Source organism: Oncorhynchus tshawytscha, linkage group LG06, assembly GCF_018296145.1.
Source record: "Oncorhynchus tshawytscha isolate Ot180627B linkage group LG06, Otsh_v2.0, whole genome shotgun sequence".
NCBI classification, from domain to species: Eukaryota; Metazoa; Chordata; class Actinopteri; order Salmoniformes; family Salmonidae; genus Oncorhynchus; species Oncorhynchus tshawytscha.
This window is the reverse complement of record NC_056434.1, coordinates 66,180,857-66,204,562: the sequence shown is the minus strand read 5'-3', so window position 1 is coordinate 66,204,562 and position 23,706 is coordinate 66,180,857. Positions and strand designations below refer to the sequence as shown.

The 23,706-nt window shown below is 41.5% G+C and overlaps 1 protein-coding gene across 2 annotated transcripts in view; it reads right to left on the bottom strand.

The window, feature by feature from the left end:
* Positions 1-231: 231 nt before the first annotated feature.
* LOC112252921 (glutamate dehydrogenase, mitochondrial) overlaps positions 232-23,706 on the bottom strand; it is a 44,674-nt gene continuing 21,199 nt past the window's right edge. The window contains exons 4-13 of one of the 2 annotated variants that reach the window (XM_024424623.2): positions 16,954-17,017; positions 16,022-16,116; positions 14,147-14,326; positions 12,298-12,435; positions 11,910-12,047; positions 11,620-11,700; positions 10,942-11,065; positions 3,125-3,216; positions 2,422-2,484; positions 232-1,613 (exon numbers count right to left, since the gene is read on the bottom strand). In XM_024424623.2, coding sequence (XP_024280391.1) covers positions 1,494-1,613; positions 2,422-2,484; positions 3,125-3,216; positions 10,942-11,065; positions 11,620-11,700; positions 11,910-12,047; positions 12,298-12,435; positions 14,147-14,326; positions 16,022-16,116; positions 16,954-17,017 — 1,095 coding nt within the window. In that variant the 3' untranslated portion in view covers positions 232-1,493. Of the gene's footprint in view, positions 1,614-2,421; positions 2,485-3,124; positions 3,217-3,237; positions 3,583-10,941; positions 11,066-11,619; positions 11,701-11,909; positions 12,048-12,297; positions 12,436-14,146; positions 14,327-16,021; positions 16,117-16,953; positions 17,018-23,706 lie in introns of those variants that run through there. The other variant, XM_024424624.2, reaches the window with a different exon arrangement.

Below are 23,706 nucleotides of genomic sequence, written 5' to 3'. Positions count from 1 at the left end.
ATGCGCTATTTAGATTTTGGCCAACAGATAGCAGCAGTGTATGTGTGCAAAGTTTCAAACTGAGACAGCAGGGGTTCAAACTGTAGAACGCAGTTCCTACATTTTAATAAAAATAGATTTTTATCAAACATGCTACATTTTATCTCTGGGATCCTCAGGATGACAAATCAGAGCAAGATTACTGAATGTAAGTACATTATTTTACCTTCAGAGGTGAATGTATCAAACGAGTTGCCGAGATAAAAGTTTATTGTGCACTCAAACAATAGCATGGCATTTTTTACTGCAATAGCTACAGTAAATTAGACACTTCAGTAAGATTAACAAGAAATTCAACTTCCTGCCCATATAAGACAAGTCTATGTCCTGGATAGTTGGCTGTTACTTACGTCATTCTAGTCACATTAGCGCACGTTAGGAACACCCATCCCGTAGAGGTTGTAGTGTTGGATGAAATAGGTACAGTGGGGATTATGCAGCCAATAACTAGCTGTTGATATACAAAATAAACAGGATTTGCTTCCATGGAAAAATCTTTTACATTCCCCACAGGGAATCATAGTTTGGTTTGAATCAACACAATCAATCGCTTTGTAGTTTAATGAATTCTTCAATGAAAAGGCTATACAAATGATGTTACATAGAATCCCGAAGCAGTCAAAGGCTGATATAAAGAAAAATGTTGTTCCCACATATTCTCCCCTTCCATTAGCCCTAAGGATTCAGCACAAAAACCACACCGACCTTGATCAAGTTCTGAGGCGAGACAAAGAATTAAACAAAGGCAAAAACGCAGAGAAAGACACTCAAACTGTGGCTGCCCAAGCAAACACCAGTAACAACAAAGAACAATCTTCTGGAATTGATCCTTTTAGTGTCATGTCAACAGAGTAACATAATAAATCTGCTTACTAACACATTTTATCACCCTGAAGTGTAGACACTGCTTTATACTGTAAGTGGACTGACCTTAAATAGAAAAAACATTCTGGTACAGCTAAAAATGATTAACCTACTCCACTTCAACACAGGAGAAATTAAGGCTTTACGTGTGTCTCTGCTCTACATTCTGTTAACCAACTTCTTCAACTCTGTCAGTGAAGTAACAGTATGTCCGTAACAGACACTGAACAAGCACAGCACTAATTCAGAAAAGAACTAGCCCGTAAAAGCTGCAGACCAGAGTTTTTGGTGTTACCTGGCATAATAATATAGTAACAGCAATTCAATCGATGGAATGACTACAGGCAAAAAAATAACCATAGGCACAGTAGTTTCATAACAGCGGATTCAAAGCAAGCTAGAACATGTGGTCTCTTGATAATATGAGAATGCAAAATAATGTGTATTGATTTGCTTCGAAATACATATGCAAAGAGTAAAGCTAACGGTCATGTGTAAAATGTAAACGTGTGAACGTTATATAAAGATAAAGGCTGGGAGAGGCGGGGCCCTGGGTCTGCTCGGATGGACAGAGGCTGTGGAGGTGCCACCTATGTGAAGGTAAGACCAGCCTCGTTGTACACCTTGAAGACCTTCTCGATGGCGTTGACGTACGCTGCCGTCCTCAGGTCGAGGCCCAGGTTGTACTTGTTAGCTGTGCGCATGATTTGCTAAAAAGGGGAACAGAAAACGAACATCAACTCAAATATATCAAATCTCCCTGTCCCTTCCAAGTACTCATTTACTTGCCCCTCCCTTCGCCATGTTACATAGAGCAATACACCTCTATTGTTCCATTTTCAATGGAGTGATCCATTTCCACAGGATAATAAAGCATCTGTGTGTAATTGTATAGAAATAACCCCCAGGGAAATATAACGAAGTAATAAACCAGCAGACTGTCAGGCAGTATGTCTGCACAGAGTATTACATTTCCTGGGATGCGGTAGAGGAAACCCTGTATTATGCAGTTACTGTATCCTCAGTCAGACGTGACATTAAAGTCATCAGTGTTTGTTGGCTATATGGTGTGTTAATGGTAGAGGGTGGTCCGGGTGATTAGGAGCAGGTCATGGCCTGAATCCTCATGCTCTCTCTAGCGTCAGAGCTGGGGCTTAACGAATGAGACTAACAAAGCCCTGGCTTCTCCAGTTACCCATAGGCTCTGCTCGCACGCACAGCAAACCAGTGAGAGGGTGTGTGTGTGTGTGTGTGTACGCATATTCAAGGGGGATTCCTTTTATGAGCTGGCATTGGGAAAATAAAATGGTGGCGAGAGGGCTCATATTGCCTTTCACTGCTTAGTGCTGTTTGAGTAATGAGATGTATAAAACTTCAACTTTCAAGACTTCATTACCCCTAATAAGATGCCTCAGGACATCAAGTTGGATTAAGACATCATTTCCTTTCAACAAAACCTCTGGACCTGTGAGGAATAGTTCAGCACAGATAACCATGTTTAAGCAATCAGCCTCTTACCCTGGCAGACCTCTCCATGGTGTAGGCCAGTCCTGAGTGCACAATGTCCTTCTCTGAAGCTCCCTGGAACCAAACAAAAGAAAATACAATGAAAATAAGGCTCAGAGCACACATCTAGCCTACTAAACTAAACCATTACTCATCTCTAGAGAAACGCAGCTCAACTTTGGAATCTCTCTCAACTTGGTTATAATGAAATTGCAGGACCAAAGCATTTATCTCCAGTATGTCATTCAGTGAGCCTCATTTATCAACAGTAAGGTAATGTGTTTGAATCTTTGAGACTAATGTACAAAATGGTGGCTGGGGAAAACAGCAAGCAGAGGATGTATCTGATTTTACAAGTCTGTCCTAAAGGAGTCTGTTTGACTGTGGCATCAGGGAGGGAGCAGTTTTTCCCAGGATAAATCCCCTCAGGGGATAGTCTGTCATCAGGATCAGGTTGCATTGTTTACTGGTGTCCCATACAAGGTTAATGCATTCAATGGAGTTCACATTAGGTGAACAGGTGTAAAGACAAGAGTTATTTTCCTATGAAGCACACGTTTATTTTTTGCAAAAAACTCCTGGACAACAAGAGTGTGTGTTTGTGAATACTGAGACAAACAATTAAAATGGAACAAAATCAACAGCTGCTGTTGAATGTCTATAATACTGTATCTTAGGGGCATTGAAAGAATACTGGGAAAAGGGTTGTACTCACAGCGATCCTGGCCTGGAACTCAGAGGTAGGGACCACTGGGATTGCTCCCCCATGCTTCCCAAACTTCCTCTCCAGACTCTCCTGGACAGACACTGAGGGAGAACACAGACAGTTCATATGTATATGAATAGATTATATGTATTAGTCTATATGAATCCTCACTGAACAATAAAGTGAACTAAATTTAGATTAATAATCAATAATCTGGTATACATTTTCACTTTTTGCCAACATTTTGGGGATTGGCAACACACAGCTTTATCTATTCTGAGCCCTCTACGATGTCTCCAACATTACCCAATCTTCTCCAACATTACCCAATCTTCTCCAACATTACCCAATCTTCTCCAACATTACCCAATCTTCTCCAACATTACCCAATCTTCTCCAACATTACCCAATCTTCTCCAACATTACCCAATCTTGCCACTCATAGGACTGGGGAATGGATTCAGCTTCTGAAATATTCAGAAAACCTCCCATTCGGTCACAAGCATAACCCCAGCAATATACTGAAAACACTAACCTACATAGGATGACATAATTGAATGCAAGATGACCAGCCAGATAGAGATCCAATGCTAATCCACTCATCATGAGTGACTCAATGTTATAAGGGGCTTTTGTGTGAAAATGCATGTGCACAATGTGACATTGCCTCATTGACTGATGCTGCTGATAGACGGGAAAGAGAGAGAGGGTGAGTGAGAGTGTCAGATATGGCCTGCAGACAATCAGCAACCACCTCTTCCAGGAAACTCGGCATGTGACTGCCAATAATGTTGTATATCTCCAGGCACAGAAGGGTTGTGCCCTGTACTGTACAGTCCAGTCAGTCAGTGTCTGAAATTTGCAAAAGGCAAACAGACAGCCGCAACTAACCACACAGTATAAATATAATCCATAGATGGCAATTCTCATTCAAGTCAGCCATTGCTAGTGTACCCATGAGTTAAACAGTCAAATTGCCAGGGTTAGAGGTTCCAAAACCCTTCTATGGATTATATGTTTATGGCCACAACATATATAACTGGCGCACATGCTGCCCAAATTGCGGCCTTCCCGAACATAGGCAACCGGTAACTGGCAAAATAAAAGGAAACCCTTTTAAATTAAGGATACAAAGTCTATGTTATGGTGTGTGGGGTGCATTTTCCTGGCATGGTTTAGGTCCACTTGTAGAACCTATGCCAAGGCGCATTGAAGCTGTTCTGGCAGCTCGTGGTGGCCCAAAGCCCATTTAAGACACTTTGTTGGCGCTTCCTTTATTTTGGCAGTTACCTGTATGAGTTTGATCAAATTTAAGCCATTTATCTTTTTAGAAACAATTGATCCTCTGTGGCAAAATTATGCTCTGGTGTATTTTCAAAATTGAGAGCGGACTCGTGTGGTTGGATAAAAAAATAAAAAAATTGATGTTTTTGCCTCTTGTGCCCAGCCCCTGACTAACACAATTGAACAGTTAGATTTATTGATTATGCAGTTGTTTTTGCATTAATCAGTTACCCAATCAAGGCAGGGGCCCCCAGTTACCTACATGGGCACTCTATCTCCCCTATCTGACAATTAGCAGAGGCAGCAGGCTGTCTACACTCATTGAGAGCAGGCTCCTGAATCCTCCTGTGGTTGATGGTTGCAGCAAAAAGTACAAGTACAAATACATACTACATATCTAATATATACAGTATATGTTCAAAAAAAAGAAATATTTACTTTTTTTGCTGCCTCTTTGGGCCCCCCACGGATCTGGGCCCAGGGGCTTCAGCCTCGATAAACCCCTGCATTAAATCCGGTCCTGTGTCTGTTTTACAGGTTCTGTTTTTCCCATGGGGCGCACCGATTAGGGTCACCTCGTTAGTAAGTATGTTACAACTGTGCTGGCTTGTCCATCTCATTCGTCGGTAGGCGTTTCACTTGTGCTAGCTCAGGTGATATTAAATAGTGGCTGGCCCATTGCTCCAGTTAGTTCTCGAGAGAGTGGGCATGAGAGATGTTGGAAGTGATTGACCACTCTTCTTCAGAGAGTTCTCCCCTTTCGGTTTGCTCCACTTGCTTTTAGCTCCCTAAGTTGGTTTAGGTTTTTATTTTGATTAGCCTTTTCTTGGGCAAATTTAGATGGCATTCATGTTGGGTGTCTTTTAGGACCCAGACTTGTTCCTAGTCAACTTTCTGGGACAGCCCCATGAGTGTCTTTGAGAACCCCTCCTAAAACCCACCTGTTTTAAGTTTTGTTTGTCAGCGATTTTTTTCTTTGTTATTTCCCTTTGTTGTGTGCGACAGAGTTTGTCGTATGGGAACGTAACAAAATGGGGGCTCGTCCGGGATCTTGTTTCTCATGAGTATGGTAGTGGCTCTAATCAACTACTTTGAAGCTCTGCTGTGCCCAGATAGTTATGTTCAAAATTCAGTACACCCTGAGGGGTTATAAGATTGGTGGAATCATTTTGAACGTTGCATATATACACACACAGGATCACTTAAAAAAAAGAGCCATGGACTTTAAGTTGGAAGAATGTAGAATATCCTACATGGGAGATGCTAGATAAATGTACAAAGGTGAATCTGCTCATCATTGCAAAGCATTATGACGTCAAAGTGGCATCTGGCGATCCAAAAGCAGTAGTCAAAGAGTTGTGTACTGTTTTGGTGGAGGAGGAATTCCTCTCGGACAGAGAGGCTAATGAAAAGGGCGTTAGGGGTAGTGGGGTGAGTCCTGTAAAACGTACAACTGTGAGAGTTAGAACTAAAGGCTGAGTTGGAACAACAGAAATTAGAGTTTGAGCACAGGGAAAGACAAGATGAGCGTGCAGCCAAACATCAAGAACCTGAACATGCCATTCGATTAAGAGAGATGGACCTGGAAGCACTCTGAATCCAGTCAGGCCATCTGGCACCCTCAACAGAGTTTGATCTTGGTCAGAACAGCCGGCTGGTACCGCCTTTTAGCAAAAAAGAGGTGGATGTATATTTTACTCTATTTGAGCAGACTACTACAGCGAGATATTTGGTCACTGCTCTTCCAAGGTGTCCTTGTGGGAAAGGCTCAAAGTGTACACCACTTTATCGTTTGACAAGAGTTCAGATGATGATACTGTTAATGCTGCTATCCTTTGGGCTTAAGAGTAGGTCCCAGAGGCATACAGACAACAGGTCTGTAAATTATGAAAGGCAACACTTCGAGCAATTCAATAATTGCCTCCGTGAAAGGGCTCCAAGCTACATTTATGAGCACAAGGATATCTCGAGAAAGCTGAAGTTCTTGCAGATGAGTTTGTGTTGACACATAAAACTACCTTCAAACAAAGCACCCAGTAGTAATTCCTACACAAAAAGCTATCCAGATAAGTCACCTGCTACTGAGGAGGTTTCAGTCCTTTTCTACAGTGCCCAAAGATAAGGATCGGCAGAAAACAGGTTTTTCATTTCCACCAGTTTGTCATTCATTGCCGTGAGAAAGGACACATTGTCTCTCAGTGGCCTAAGTTGAAACAGAAATTTGAGACAGAGAAAAATCAGTTTCTTCTTGTGGGAGTCCTCCAGCCCATTAAGTCTCTGGTTGGGAATAATGTATCTCCTAAACACGATTTGGGATCAGATGTGCATGAACTCTGTTTCAGATGGGTTCGTGTCTCTGCAGAGTGGCGATACTTTTAAACAGCCGGGGGAAGATACTGCGACACACTAGGGTGGCCCAATCCTTCATTATGCAGGGTGTTTTGCCTTTGTCTGACACTTCAGCAACTGGTTACAGTATGTTAGTACGGCTATTCCCAAACTGGGGTGGGGTACGCGCAATGCTGTCGGATGTACGGCAAATATATATGTGATACACATTTTCAACCAGTATTTAGATTTTCCAACGGGGCTATACATTTGGGTGATATTTTTTTCTCTCGCCTGAGTAGCCTCATTTCACTGCCAAAAATATCATTAAACCATCTAGTCTTCATCGAAATAACAACAATGTCAAATACAGGTTGCCTAGTCAAACAATTAACATCCAATCACATTAACCATTACTCTCTCACGGGAATTCCACTAACGGCCGCCCAAAAATGTATTTAGCCAAACATAGATGCTGCTCATTCCGTTTCCTCGAAAATTGATAAATTGTTAATAAAAGCAAGCCCCCCATCCAAAGAGACACATACCAGCTGTACTGGTAATACTGCTACTACAAGCAGTATTACATCTGCACTGTTTCACCACGCATCAGTGACATGGTACGAGATGTTTTGAAACAATTACTACTTCGCATACTTACAAGCCAGTGAATTCTATGCATTACAGCTGGATGAGTCAACAGACGTGGTGGGCCTGGCACAGCTCCTGGTATATGTCCGTTACGTTTATGGGGGGTCAATTAAGGGAGACATCCTCTTCTGCAAACCATGATAACAGGAGAGGATATTTTTAAAGTACTGGACAGCTTTGTGACATCAAATGGACTTAGGCGGTGAAGATGTGTTGGTATCTGTACTGATGGCGCAAAAGCCATGACAGTGAGACATAGCAGTTGCTCCCAACGCCACTTGGGTACACTGCAGCATCCACTGAGAGGCTCTTGCTGCCAAGGGAATGCCTGACAGCTTGAAAGATGTTTTGGACACTACAGTGAAAATGGTTAACTTTGTTAAAACAAGGCCCTGAACTTGTGTATTTTCTGCACTATGCAATGATATGGGCAGTGACCATATAATGCTTTTACAACATACAGAAGTGCACTGGTTTTCAAGTATTTAAACATTTTTTAACATTTTTATTGAGAGACAAACTTAAAGTTCTCTTTACTGACCCTAATTTTCAATTGTCTGACCGCTTGCATGATGACGGGTTTCTCACACGACTGGCCTATCTGGGTGATGTTTTTTCTCACCTGAATGATCTGAATCTAGGATTACAGGGACTCTCCGTAACTATACTCAATGTGCGGGACAAAATTGAGGCTATGATTAAGTTGGAGCTCTTGTCTGTCTGCATTAACAAGGACACCACACAGGTCTTTCCATCATTGTATGATTTTTGTGTGCAAATGAACTCAAGCTTACGGACAATGTCAAACGTGATATAGCGAAGTACCGGAGTGAGCTGGGTGTGCAATTACGCAGGTACTTTCCCGAAACTGGCGACACAAACAACTGGATTCGTTATCCCTTTCATGCCCTGCCTCCAGTCCACTTACCGATATCTGAAAAAGAGAGCCTCATTGAAATTGCAACAAGCGGTTTTAATTTAATTTAAATCAGAAGCCACTGCCATATTTCTGGATTGGGCTGCGCCCCGAGTATCCTGCCTTGGCAAATCGTGCTGTTAAGACCCTGATGCCCTTTGCAACCACATACCTATGTGAGAGTGGATTCTCGGCCCTCACTATTGCAGAGTTATGTGCATCCTTTCAAGCACACCCTTCTCATTAACCTATGTTGAGTTATTCACAATTTAATGAACAAGTAAGGTTTTATATGTAAGACAGCTAAATAAAGAGCAAAATTATTGATTATTATTTGTACCCTGGTCCTATAAGAGCTCTTTGTCACTTCCCACAAGCTGGGATGTGACAAACACTCACTCATTCTTATGTTTAATAAATGTATTGCCTAGTGTGTGTGTGGCAGGCTTACAATGATGGCAAAAAACTACATTTGAGAGTGCGCTGACCCTGGTACTAGAGGGGCTACGCAGCTGGAGGTTGAATGTTTGAAGGGGTGCGGGACTATAAAAAGTTAGGGAACCACTGTGTTAGTACAAAGCGTGAAGATGGGTTGCATGGAAGTTCTTTGTATAATGCGGAACTCAAGTCTGATCTTATTTCTGTTTCCGATGTCGTTTGAGTGAGGCCTAACCTACCGGTGAAGGGGGTCTCATTCATTTTGGGAAACGATTTGGATGGAGGGAAGGTTGTGACAAATCCTGTCGTTTGTAAGGAACTCAGTAGAGGAACCTGATGGGTTATCAGAAAAGTACTGTAGAATGTTCCCAGCGTGTGCCGATAGATCCCACCATGGGCGATCTGTCTGAGATTGGTGATCCTGATTTCAATAAACTGGAGTTGACCTCTCCTTTGAAAACCACAAAGGTGTGCGAATTTGTAGGACCACTGAAGGAAAATAGGGTTCCTACAGTTGATACTTTGACGTCTAGGAAACAGCTGATGGCTGAACAGAGTAAAGATATTTCCCTCTACCCGCTGTTTCATCAAACCTCAGAGGGGTTATTTGACAGAGACGGTGTTCTAATGTGTAAATGGTGTTCTTAAGCTACTTCTGGGCAGGACGATTGGCCCAGTGTATCTCAAATTGTCATTCCAGTTGCACTTCGACAAGTGATACTGAGGTTACCTCACAATGATAGTATTTTCAGGTCAACAAGACGTATGACAATATCTTGCGTAACTTCTATTGGCCTGGTCTGAAACAGGATGTCGTGTCTTACTGTAAATCCTATTATGTTTGCCAGTGGACGGGTAAACAGAACCAATCTGTACTGGTTGCAACTTTGCAGCCTATTCCTGCTTTTGACAAACCTTTCAGCAGGGTTCTGGTGGACTGTGTTGGTCCTTTGCCCAAAGCCAAGAGTGGTAAGTAGTTTCTCTTAACCATAATGTGTGCTGCCAATCGTTTCCCCAAGGCCATTCCACTGATGAAAATCACAGCTCCCAGTACTGTTTCACTGTGCCCTGGTGAAAATATTGTCAATGTTTGGACTTACCGCAGGTAGTGCAGTCGGACCAAGGAATGAATTTCAAGTCAAAGGTCTTCCAGCAAGTGCTACAACAGTTGGGTGTAATCCAATGCCCCTCTAGTGCCTACCACCTAGAATCTCAACGTGCTCTTGAGAGATTTCAGACTTTGAAGTCTATGTTGAGAGCTTACTGCTATGAGTTTGAAGAAAATTGGGGCGAAGGGGTCTCTCGTGCTGTGTACAGCACGGGATGCTGTCGAGGAATCTCTCAGTTTTAGTCTGAATGAACTCGTGTTTGGACATCATATCAGAGGTCATTTGAGTTTGCTGAGTGAATGAGATGCAGGGCGACACTTTAAAACAAATCTGTTGGAGCACATTAGCATTTTTTGACACAGATTACACCACGACTGAGTTTGTTAGTGAGAATCTGGAGAATGCGCAAACTAAAATGAAAGTCTGGTATGATCGGAAGGCCCAAGACTGCACTTTAGACGTGGGTGACCAAGTCCTGGTTTTGTTGCCCATTCTAGGGTCACCAGTGTGCAGGAACAAAACCCGGCTGTATCATGTCAACATGTTGATACTTCACCCGCTACAATCGGGCAGAGAAGTCGATGGAAACTGGTAGTGATGTTCTGCCTGTAGCCACTGCTGTCACCGATGACTACAGTCTTCCTCAAGAGTACGAGGAAAGCTCAATACACTCTGTGCTGGTTGAGTATCTCAGAGATTCTAGAAAACCTTGATGTCTTTTTGGTACACTTGAAAAGGCAACATTGTTGCACTGCTTTTTGCTTCCCTTTGTTGTGAGCAACATTGAGTTTGTCGTATGGGAACATGAGTGTGTGTGTGTACTCTGCAGTCAAAAAAATATTCAATGTGCAACATACTGCAAGTCACAGCCGTAAAATAAAAAAACATTGTGGTTAAGCAGCCAATGGTTTCTGAAATGTCAAATAGTCCTCATTCCCAGTAATGAATGTAATTAAGGCTTTCAACACGAACTACAGTGATAAATCCATCTTTAGCATAATACAAGATAAACAAAATCCATCTTTATGTGGCATAACAGAGAGTAGGCTGAACTAGCAGGGGTGAGTGCATCCCTACGGTTTGGGAGGTGTCAGACTTACTGAGCAGGTGGTAGTTGGAGTCCCTTTCATACTTGAAGGTCAGTCTACCGTAGCTGACATGGTTCAGGTTCTTCAGCCACTCAAAGTAGGAGACAGTCACTCCACCAGCGTTCAGGTACATGTCCTGAATAAACAAGAGATGGTGGGCTAGTTTGCAAACACTAACATTACAGCTATGCTGTAACATACAGGCAATCAAGAGCTGCGAAGTCAAAGAGTAAGTTACACGGAGACAGATTAAGCAACTATCTGCATAAAATTGCTTCTAAACAATAGTTTAAAATATGATTAATCTCCATTCAAAGAAATAGAGTCAGACTCTGGAGACCAGAGGTATACAATCCAACTAATCAATGTTCAGGAAATCCTGGTCTTCACTGTAGACTTAACAAGTCAGAATTTGGGCCCGTATCCACAAAGCGTCTGAGTAGGAGTGCTGATTTAGGATCACTTTTGCTTTTAAGTTCATAATGAATAAGAACGCAATTGTATGGACAGATCTTAGATCACCACTCCAACGCCAAGATGCTTTGTGGATACGGGCCCTGGCCTACTTCTAGGCCAAAATGTTTAGATCTGGGTCTGTGAAAACGGCCCTAAAAATATCTAGGTCTCCAGGACCAACACAATCTAATGGAACCTGTTACAAGTTGCAAAAACTTGCATACAGCCTCTCACCGGAATCACCATGATATTCCTCTCCAGGAAGATCTTATCAGCGTCAGGGGTGGTGGGTCCATTGGCTCCTTCAGCAATGATCTGGAAAAACAAGATGATTTAAATACACTTTACATACCGAATTCAGCTTTCCACAAACACCTTTCTACTGTTAGTGAGGTTCAATAGAGGTCAGTGATGATTGGGTACATTTTATATAACTTTAGCCTGCATTAATGTGGATTTACTGCACGTTACTCAGTGTGTAATAAGAGTTACTGCTGGTCTAGACATGATTGTTGAACTTTGACCTTGGCCTTGATTTTGTGGGCGTTATTCCTGGTCAGTTGCTTCTCGCTGGCGGCCGGGATCAGGATGTCACAGTCGGCCTCCAGGATGCTGCCTTCATATGGTGTGGAGTTGGGGAAGCCCACAATGGTGCCGTGTTGCTGGTGAGAAGAACGAGAGAGAAAGAGAATGAGACATACAGTAGACAGTTACAGAACCAAAGTATATCCTTGGTCATGCACCTCAAATGGTTAGCCAACTTGGCTGTACGGCTGTGGAGGACTTTGGGTGTAGGAAGACTGTACGTCCCCTAGGTGGCACCCTTAGACCGTGCTTTCCACATTGGCATGAAACAGCCAGAAAGAGATCAACTTGTAGGTTAGTGACTGTAGCTATGAGTTGTGTACTAACCAGCTTGTAGTCCTCCAGCTCCTTGGGGTCGATGCCATTGGGGTTCCAGATGTTTCCATCCATCTCTCCAACACCAACACACTTGGCCCCGAAACGGTGTAGGTAACGCATGGAGTGCATGCCAACGTTACCAAAACCCTGGGAGAAGAGAAGGAAGAATGACATGTTTCAGAATAAAAATAAGAACATTGGTTGGAGTGGTTTTTACCCTGAGTGCCTTGTAAGTCACATATTGTTAAGCCTGTTCCGCTTGTATGTACCAAATGCACATTTATGTTTACGGTCTTGTTAATGAGTGTAATGTAGTGTCTTCTGGTCCAGTGGGTTTATGGATCACTTCTGATATTGATAACACATGGTGCAGCCTCCAATCAGTACAGCTTGTAATTAGCTGTAACACAGTGTTCTACTGTAGGAGGGAGGACAGTCCTCTATATATCAAAATTTAACAAGCTATGTCTGCTATTTAGTGATTATACCAACAGCGTGGCTGCCATCCTTTAGAGTAGTCTCCTCATGTTGCTACCTCTAACCAAAAAGAATGATAATATTTTTTTTAAATTATTTTTCCCTTCTTAATGCATTTGAGCCAATCAGTTGTGTTGTGACAAGGTAGGGGTGGAATACAGAAGATAGCCCTATTTGGTAAAAGACCAAGTCCATATTATGGCAAGAACAGCTCAAATATGCAAAGAGAAACAACAGTCCATCATTACTTCAAGACATGGTCAGTCTATTTGGAAAATGTCAAGAACTTTGAAGAAACTTTCAAATGCAGTTGCAAAAACCATCAAGCGCTATGATGAATCTGGCTCTCATGAGGACCGCCACAGGAAATTAAGACCTAGAGTTACCTCAGCTGCAAAGGATACGTTCATTAGAGTTACCAGCCTCAGAAATTGCAGCCCAAAAACTGCTTCAGAGTTTAAGTAACAGATACATCTCAACATCAACTGTTCAGAGGAGACTTCGTGAATCAGGCCTTCATGGTCGAAATTGCTGCAAAGAAACCACTACTAAAGAAACCAATACGAAAAAGAGACTTGCTTGAGCCAAGAAACACGAGCAATGGACATTAGACCAGTGGAAATCTGTCCTTTGGTCTGATGAGTACAAACAAGATTTTTGCGTCCAACCGCCATGTCTTTGTGAGATGCAGAGTAGGTGAACGGATGATCTCTGCATGTATGTTTCCCACCGTGACGCATGGAGGAGGTAAGTCACACATTCTGCAGCGATACGCCATCCCATCTTGTTTGCGCCTAGTGGGACTATAATTTGTTTTTCAACAGGACAATGACCCAAAAGACACCTCCAGGATGTGTAAGGGATATTTGACCAAGAATGAGAGTGATGGAGTGCTGCATCAGATGACCTGGCCTCCACAATCGCCCTACTTCAACCCAATCGAGATGGTTTGGAATGAGTTGGACTGCAGAGTGAAGGGAAAGCAGCCAACAAGTGCTCAGCATATATGGGAACTCCTTCAAGAGCATTGTAAAAGCATTCCAGGTGAAGCTGGTTGAGAGAGTGCCAAGAGTGTGCAAAGCTGTCAAGGCAAAGGGTGGCTACTTTAATGAATCTAAAATGTATATTTTGATTTGTTTAACACTTTAGTTACTACATGATTAGATGTGTAATTTCATAGTTTTTATGTCTTCACTAATATTCTACAATGTAGAAAATAGTTCAAATAAAGAAAACCCCTTGAATGAGTAAGTGTGTCCAAACTGTTGACTGGTACTGTACCTTTTACTATAATGCCACCCCATACACTGTAAAGTGCTTTGAGACCTGATGAAAGTAAATCAAATGCCATTCCTAATCAATAAATGCTGTGTCTGTGTACCTGAATGACAAAGGTCTTGTCCGTGAAGCCAGGGCTCAGGCCCAGCTGGCTCATGTAGGCCGCCTCGTTGATGAAGTTCTCAATGCCGTGGAATACTCCTCGCCCGGTGGCCGAGATCCTTCCATGGATGCCACCCTGGCTGATGGGCTTACCAGTCACACAGGCATGAGCGTTGATGTCCTGGACACAGAGGAGAGGAACACGTGGATAGTTAGTGGTGGAGTTAGCAAGTTCACATAAGCCAATAAAAGGAGCAGACGGCCAATTTATTTTAAGTAGTTTTGCAACATTGTAAGAGGCACACTGGATGGTGATCGACACATTTTGTGATGTACCAGAGACCAAATCATCCGAGGGATAAAGATAAGGCTTTAGCGAGACTCTTTACAATAATGACATCACTATATCCCAGAAACAAGTCTATTTGGAAAACTATGCCAAAAAGGTCCCAACATGAGGCCTACATGGACACAGCGTTGTCCTCAAACTGTGATAAGTTTTCATCCTAGACAGGACAAGAGCACGTCTCTGTAGTTCTGATCTTAGACTGAGGCCAACTTCTATGACTAGGCTATAGGGTAGAAGTTCTAGTGTAAAGTTGAAATGCTTTATTTTTGTAGTGCTCCCTGACCGCCTCCCTGGCAATCAACAAAACATATAAGCGTCATACAGCAAGAGACAGTTAAACTTAATGGAATCTAGAGCTTTGTCTTTCAGTAGACTTGGAACAATATCCTAAGGACAGGAAAATAAGGGTCATATAAAAGGCCAGCAGAAATTTGTGTAAAAACTCAAATCATCAAAAGGTATAAAGGAACAAAAACAAAAGTGACATACAGGAAATATTTACTCAGCAAAGTCAATAAGGATGGCTAGTGTACACACAGAATAATGACAACTTATCACTTGACCACTAGCTACTGTACACCGTTTTGCTTTGTGGTCATGTAACATAGTTGCTTGGTTATAAGGTTGATAAGACATGAACATATTTCTTGGTGATAAAATATACCAAGCAGAGGAAGAGCTGAGAAAGTTATCTATATTACATTTTCCTTCATTTAAGTGGTTTACGATAATTGTTCAAAGCTGTTTAGCTTAGTTGATAGGAAGTGCTGGGGGAAACACCATGTCTATTGTGGGAGAGGGCTGTCGTGGCAGAATCAGAATTCTTTAGGTAACATTTATAAATAAGATGTTTTATTCATTTTATAGCATGCTTGTGGGAAAGTTACTTGGGCCCAGAGAGGAGAGAGGTCTGGTTAGTCTTATCTGTGAATGTGTCATGTGTAAACGTATCTTTTAAACCATGTGAAGGGATGATTGAGGGGGAACCAATTATCTCTTGGCTCCACAATATCCGTGTGCCAGTCACTCCCTACTTTTCCCATCGGGGGGAGGAGGATGGCAGTGTCTGGAACCATTCTATGTTCCCTCTGAGGTTGCCCTTATCTTGACCTAGAGGCTCACTCTCCTCTCTGTGAGCTTGTCCAGGATGGGTTGTAATTTGGGATGCGAGTGTCTAAAATGACAATTGATATATACCACTGGATGAGGTAATGTCTTGGTACTATTTTGTACCAAGAACGAGATAAGAGCTTCGTTTAGGAGACCAAACTGGGCGATAATTTATAGCCAATGCTGTCTGGCTATGTGTGTCTTTGCTATAAAGGATCTCAGTTGCAAATATGTAAGCACTCAGAGAATTAATTTATAGACACTGAATTGATCTGAGAGTCACAGGGTTGTGATGGAGCTCAAATAATTAAAGATGGACTTTATGATAACTCTGACTTGTGTGTGGTTTGCTCTCATGATTTGGTAATACAGGAAATTTCCACGACAGGGCAGTGAGTTCATAAGGGGAACACGTACATGGTGGCCCATGGTGTTGGCATAGGTGTCAGCAATCCAGGACATTTCCCTCTCTCCAGTGCTCATATCAGGGGCAGGGACATCAATGCCAGGTCCTGACAGGGGAAAGAAGAGAGGTTAAAGTGAACTTCTAGGATAACAAAAAATGCCTTAAGTAAAGAAGAAACAAACAATACACCAACAACAAACTCATACTGAAACGCATGTAGACCCATCTAAATATGTTGGTGTGAAACAGTAATACTGTATTTAGATCGAGGCACTCATGGCCCACTTTGAAGCTATTGCAGTGTACTGTAGGTAGTCTAGTCACATGACGTGTAACCAAGACATGTCGCTATATAAACAGTCCCCTCATCCCACTATGGAAGAATGTTCCTGAAATGCCTTTTAATAACTGGCTTCCTCTGAACTTCCTGATTTAGTGATCATGTGGACGTCATTTACAGCTTTGAATAACAGAGACATAAAGAGTGCCATTCTTGCCTTTTTAAACACTGGACTTGTCAGGCTAGAAACCCCCTACGAAAGCCTGAAGTCAGGTCACGGGTACTTTATACTTTGAAAGCATCATCCTAAAATAACTCTTGAAACAAACGGAAGTCCTTGGGAATGATAGGTCACTGTTACAAAGAACGTGAAGTTAATGTGAACTGCTTATTTAATTCTGACAAATATTTGGTGTATTTTTTTCCGTCTTAGATTTTTTTTCTGGTGTACAGTTTCCCCTCGTCAAGCCTTCTGTTGAACTCCTCTCTCATCATGGTTATTTATGTTTGTGCTGCGCCGTGTGCTCATGAAACCCCCCTCCCCTCCCCCACTACAGGGGACCATGTATTCATGCGGACATACACATTACCGCCAGACATTTTAACCGCCAGACATTTTCACCACCAGCCTTCAGTGTTCCCCTGATCACAGACACGACTCACCAATAAAACCCTTTTTGGCCAGCTCAATGGTGAATCTTCTGGTGATTTTCTCCAGTTCATTGTCCTGCAGGCAGAGAAATAACAGTATGATAAATGGCATTGAATATTTCACTGGCAGTAAAGTCAGACCAAATAACCAATTGTGCTCTTTAACAGCACAAAAACATCCTGCTTTGTGATAGAATAGGATTCTCAAATATTGAGATGCAACATCAGCTTCAGGTAGTTTAATACTAATGTCAAAGCTGGATTACTTGACTTTATTGAATGAAAACTAAAGGTGAAACACTCATCCACCTGGTTCAAGGACTATAAGTTTGGCTCAGGAGGATCAAGGGACAAAATAAACCTCCTGCTCTTTCAGAGCCAGCAGCCAAGCAGATGGATAAGTGGTAAATGTCCCCGTCATGATGTTTACCAGCTGATGGCTCAGCAGTTGTCCCCCAGAGCAGAGCTGCCAATGCTTAATAACAACACAGGGCAGGTCAGCGCTGGGCTGGCTACAGGAAGTGGAGGGAGAGCCCACCGACTAACAGCTTCCTGTGCACAGCTCTATTGAACACAATGGGGCTTTCAGGAATGGTGTGATCTTTAAACTTAGATAAGGTATTCAACATCTTAATAACGTGTGCTATAATATGTACAATATGCACTTAATTACATTCTTATTCGCAAATTTAAATAACTATTAAGTACAGGTCATGCATATTTTCTATTTTTGAGAAACATAGACAATAAAATAATGTTCTATGTCTCCTTCTTCCCTATCAGTAGTAATCTCGGCTAATTCTGGGGTCAAAGTTGAAGATAGAGATTCTCATCCTTGTTCCGATAACTGCTAAAACAAACACTCCAATGAATGGTCACATAATAGGACATCCTGCAGCCTTCCTACATGGCACACACTGGCTGAATCAACATTGTTTCAATGTAATTTGCCAACGTATTGTGACGCAGAATCAACGTGGAACATACATTGGATTTGAAAACAAGTCATCATCCAGTTGTTTTCATCTAATTGCACCCAACGCTGTAAACATTGAAATTAGGGTACAACTTCAACTTAAATACATCGACTTAACCAGAAATATATGTTGAAATTCCACATAGAAATGTTCATCTTTTTAATCCTATATTCAATATATTATGGTTCATATTTGATTAGACATGTTATTTGACCTTGTTTCAATGTTGATAGAATGGTATGTGTGAATCAACGTAATTGTTTATCATGCAATCAATCTAAGTGAGGTGGTATATTGAATTTAATGTGTAGCCACAGTAACAATTTCTGTCTGAACATTGAGTGACTCCTACTGATACATGGGGTAATGCACTTCAAAGAGAACTAGTTTACCATCCAGATGTCTATCTATGTACCCTGCTTAGCGTTGTAAACAAGCGGTGTTCGTTTCAGCTGAGCTATCATGTCAACACATTTAGACATTGACCAGCTTCCATACTCATTTGAGTAGACTACCTAAATAACATTGAAGAGTTGAAAGTAACTAACTTTTCTTACAAAAGCTGTTTGTTAAAAGTAAATTCTGAGTGAGGTTGGGTTTATCTTAGGGCTTGGAATTGTGACATTTTCATGATACTTAGGTACCAATACAATATGTATGGCAATTCTCACGATTCTACAGTATATGTATTGATACTGAGATTTTATTGCGATTCGATGTTCCAAACATATTGCTCATCATATGTCTGCTGCAGAGGGACAAGAGAGAGCAATGAGAAAACAAGTTGATTAGTTATGGAAATAAGTGTTGAAAACAAAATTGGCTTCCTATTTAAAAAAGAAAAAGGAGAACAAGCTATGCAGATACAGCCAACTAGCGCAGAAATATTGTGATAGTCAAAATTAATATTCCGATATGTAAATATGGATTTTTTTTATTCCATCACTAGATTATGTAGGCTGCATTGACATTCGATTTGCCCAGAGAACACCATAATTTCAATGTGAAGCTAGGTGTACTATCATTCATCTAAGGTTGATTGGAAGTTAGACATAGTTACCACTAGCCCTATAAATAGCATGCCAAATAGATGATTAGACAACTTTTACCATGCCCTTATTGATGTCTTTTAACATACATTATATACACCCGGTCTTTCCATGACAGACTGACCAGGTGAAAGCTACAGTATGATCCCCTATTGATGTCACTTGTTAAATCCACTTCAATCAGTGTAGATGAAAGGGAGGGGCGGGTTTAAGAAGGGTTTTTTAAGCCTCGAGACAATTGAGACATGTATTGTGCAAGTGTACCATTCAGAGGGTGAATGGGCAAGACAAAAGATTGAAGTGCCTTTGAACGGGGTATGGTAGTAGGTTCAGGTGCACCGGTTTGTGTCAAGAACTGCAACGCTGCTGGGTTTTTCACATTCAACAGTTTCCAGTGTGTATCAAGAATGGTCCATCACCCAAAGGACATCCAGACAAATTGACAACTTTGGGAAGCAACGGAGTCAACATGAGCCAGCATCCCTATGGAATGCTTTGGACACCTTAGAGTCCATGCCCTGACGAAATTAGGCTATACTGAGGGCAAAGGGGAGGGTGCAACTCAATATTAGGAAGATGTTCGGCATACTCAGTGCATACAGTGCATTCGGAAAGTATTCAGACCCCTTGACTTACGTTACAGCCTTATTCTAAAAAAAAAAATTTTTTTAAATTCTTCTATCAATCTACACAAAATACCCCATAATGGTAAAGCGAAAACAGGTTCAGAATTTTTAGCACATTTATAAAAATGTAAAACAGAAATGTCTTATTTGTGACCCGATTCAGGAAACTAGGCGTATGTCGCAAAGTCACAAATTCACAAAAGAGCCATTTGAACGTAAAAAAGTGTTTTTTGGCAGAAATGCCTTCTCGAACATGTGAACTTTCATGTGCCTTAATATCAAAACTTGTATGCCACCTGTAAATACGAATAAAACTTAAAATTACAGGCCTAGTTGGTTTAGCCACAGAAAAAGACCACAACCTTCCCACTAGCCATGATTGGCTGAGATAATGAGTGTACTGGACATGCAGAGCGATGAGTTTGGATTGGTCTGCGGTGTAGCATCTTGTGTCTAAAATGAGCTGCTCGTTATGCGTAGATAATCCTTTCTATTGCTGTTTTCGAAAGATATAACGTTAGCCGTGGAGAACTGCAAATATGTTGCTACTGCTAAACATTTCTGGCCTGAATTTATCAGGCGCTATCAACAAAGGTCAGCGGGAAAAAGTTGTGATGGACTACTTTCTTGAGGACGATCGTGTCATGTCGACTCTCTCTGACTGAAAATGAATCAGACGATGAGGAAATCCCTGATTTAGGTAAAAATATTTTTAGTGATGTTCTCTCAGAATGCCATTTCGCATTGCTAGTTATAGCTTAATATTAGCTAGCTAACATTGAACCTACTTGGTTAACTTTAGCAAGCTATGACAATCAGGTTTGTATTGCTAGTTAAAGCTTGCTGTTAGCTAGCCAGCTGACGTTAGATGGCTGGCTAGCTATTGAACATTACGTGTATGAACTGTGTGTAGTTATGTTCTCAGAATGCCATTTCGCAACCATTGTTTAATAATGCTAAAATATTTGTATCTGGAATTCGTCTTTCAGCTTCACCAGAACACGCCTGACTCTCCTCAACCAGTCATACAAGGAGAATAGTCTAATGCCTCCCATCAAAAACATAGCTGGCCCAAGCAAGCACAGGTTACACCTGAAGCATGAGGACTTGCAGCGAGTGCTGAACTTCAACAACTACGCAGAGGATAATGCAATAGTATTACCAGGATGCCACCCAGGACACAAACACTTTGGTGGAAAGCTGCTGTCATCCCATGTGACAAAAGCAGCAGCGTGGCATCTCTACAAGGAAGCGATGACAACACTTGGAATGTAAAGCAAAAACACATCTTGATTATTTAATTGACCAACATTATTGGCACTACTTTTATTGAGCTTACATTTTTTCTGTATTTTCCAGAGGTATGTGTAGTTAGGCTGTCTTCCTTCAGGAATGTGTGGAGAAAATTGCTGCCCCACATCAAGCACTAAGCCGAGGACAGACCTGTGCTGGCAGTGGCAGAAGAACAACTATCAGGTCTTCAGATCTGTCAATCTGCCAGAAGCTGTTAAATCAGTCAAGCTGAAGAAGCAAGAGCAGCATCTCCTGCTTGTTCAGAGTGAGCGGTGACGAAGAGGCTATGGACATCACATGCCCTGCACCAAAGTCAAGGGCAGGACGGAATATAGATTCCCTTGTTCATGCGTGGGTCGGACAGACCAGTCATCAGCACAAGCTGCAGTGCCTCTATTCAAATGACTCTCTCCTAACACGTTGCTGCTACTATTTAAAACAATTTTTTTTTATCCTGCTGCTCAGCCACTTTACCATTGATTGTATGCATATACCTGCCTCTATCACTATCGTTATTGTTCTTGTACATACTGTATATTATTTTATTTATAATTGACACTACTTCTGACATTGCTACTATGCAAGTAACCATTTGGCTGTACCGTTTAGACCTTCTGTAGAGACCCATCCACTTATATATAAAACTAATATTGATATGAATATTTTGCTGTGTGTGGTCGCAACATGATTTTGTGACATACAGTACCACAACAATATCATGTGACCGTATCAAGTGTCCACCACATAAATATATGGCACATGCATCTGTTTATGTACTGTACATACAGTGGGGCAAAAAAGTTAGTCAGCCACGAATTGTGCAAGTTCTCCCACTTAAAAAGATGAGGCCTGTAATTTTCATCATAGGTACACTTAAACTATGACAGACAAAATTAGAAAAAAATTCCAGAAAATCACATTGTAGGATTTTTTATGAATTTATTTGCAAATTATGGTGGAAAATAAGTATTTGGTCAATAACAAAAGTTTCTCAATACTTTGTTATATACCCTTTGTTGGCAATGACAAAGGTCAAACGTTTTCTGTAAGTCTTCACAAGGTTTTCACACACTGTTGCTGGTATTTTGGCCCATTCCTCCATGCAGATCTCCTCTAGAGCAGTGATGTTTTGGGGCTGTTGCTGGGCAACACGGACTTTCAACTCCCTCCAAAGATTTTCTATGGGGTTGAGATCTGGAGACTGGCTAGGCCACTCCAGGACCTTGAAATGCTTCTTACGAAGCCACTCCATTGCCCGGGCGGTGTGTTTGGGATCATTGTCATGCTGAAAGACGCAGCCATGTTTCATCTTCAATGCCCTTGCTGATGGAAGGAGGTGTTCACTCAAAATCTCACGATACATGGCCCCATTCATTCTTTCCTTTACACGGATCAGTCGTCCTGGCCCTTTGCAGAAAAACAGCCCAAAAGCATGATGTTTCTACGTTCTATGTTTCTATATGACATTCTCCCAATCTTCTTCTGGATCATCCAAATGCTCTCTAGCAAACTTCAGACGGGCCTGGACATGTACTGGCTTAAGCAGGGGGACACTTCTGGCACTGCAGGATTTGAGTCCGTGGCGGCGTAGTGTGTTACTGATGGTAGGCTCTGTTACTTTGGTCCCAGCTCTCCGCAGGTCATTCACTAGGTCCCCCTGTGTGGTTCTGGGATTTTTGCTCACTGTTCTTGTGATCATTTTGACCCCACAGGGTGAGATCTTGCGTGGAGCCCCAGATCGAGGGAGAATATCAGTGGTCTTGTATGTCTTCCATTTCCTAATAATTGCTCCCACAGTTGATTTCTTCAAACCAAGCTGCTTACCTATTGCAGATTCAGTCTTCCCAGCCTGGTGCAGGTCTACAATTTTGTTTCTGGTGTCCTTTGACAGCTCTTTGATCTTGGCCATAGTGGAGTTTGGAGTGTGACTGTTTGAGGTTGTGGACAGGTGTCTTTTATACTGATAATAAGTTCAAACAGGTGCCTTTAATACAGGTAACGAGTGGAGGACAGAGGAGCCTCTTAAAGAAGAAGTTACAGGTCTGTGAGAGCCAGAAATCTTGCTTGTTTGTAGGTGACCAAATACTTATTTTCCACCATAATTTGCAAATAAATTAATAAAAAATCCTACAATGTGATTTTCTGGATTTTTTTTCTCATTTTGTCTGTCATAGTTGAAGTGTACCCATGGTGAAAATTACAGGCCTCTCATCTTTTTAAGTGGGAGAACTTGCACAATTGGTGGCTGACTAAATACTTTTTTGCCCCACTGTATGCACCTCACTCAGGTTGCATGGCCTTATCACATAGTATTCCATACTTAAGTTAAGTGATGGTGTAACAGTATATAAAGTATGCTAATATACTGGTTTGAAGGCATTTGGGCAGTGGTGTAAGTACTTCAGTAAAAATACTTTAAAGTACTACTTAAGTATCTGTACATTACTTTACTATTTATATTTTTTGCAACTTTTACTTCACTACATTCCAAAATAAAAGAATGTACTTTTTACTCCATACATTTTCCCTGACACCAAAAGTTACATTTTGAAAGGAAAATTGTCCAATTCACACACTTATCAAGAGAACATCCCTGGTCATCCCTACTGCACTTGATCTGGCAGACTCACTAAACACAAATTCTTTGTTTGAAAAATGTTTGATTGTTTGAGTGTGCCCCTGGCTATCTGTCAGCAATTTTTTTTTAAATGTTTATAAATAAAATGGGCATCTGGTTTAATATAAGGAATTTGAAATGATTTATACTTTTACTTTTGATACTTTAGTACATTTGAACAATTACATTAACTTGCGATACTT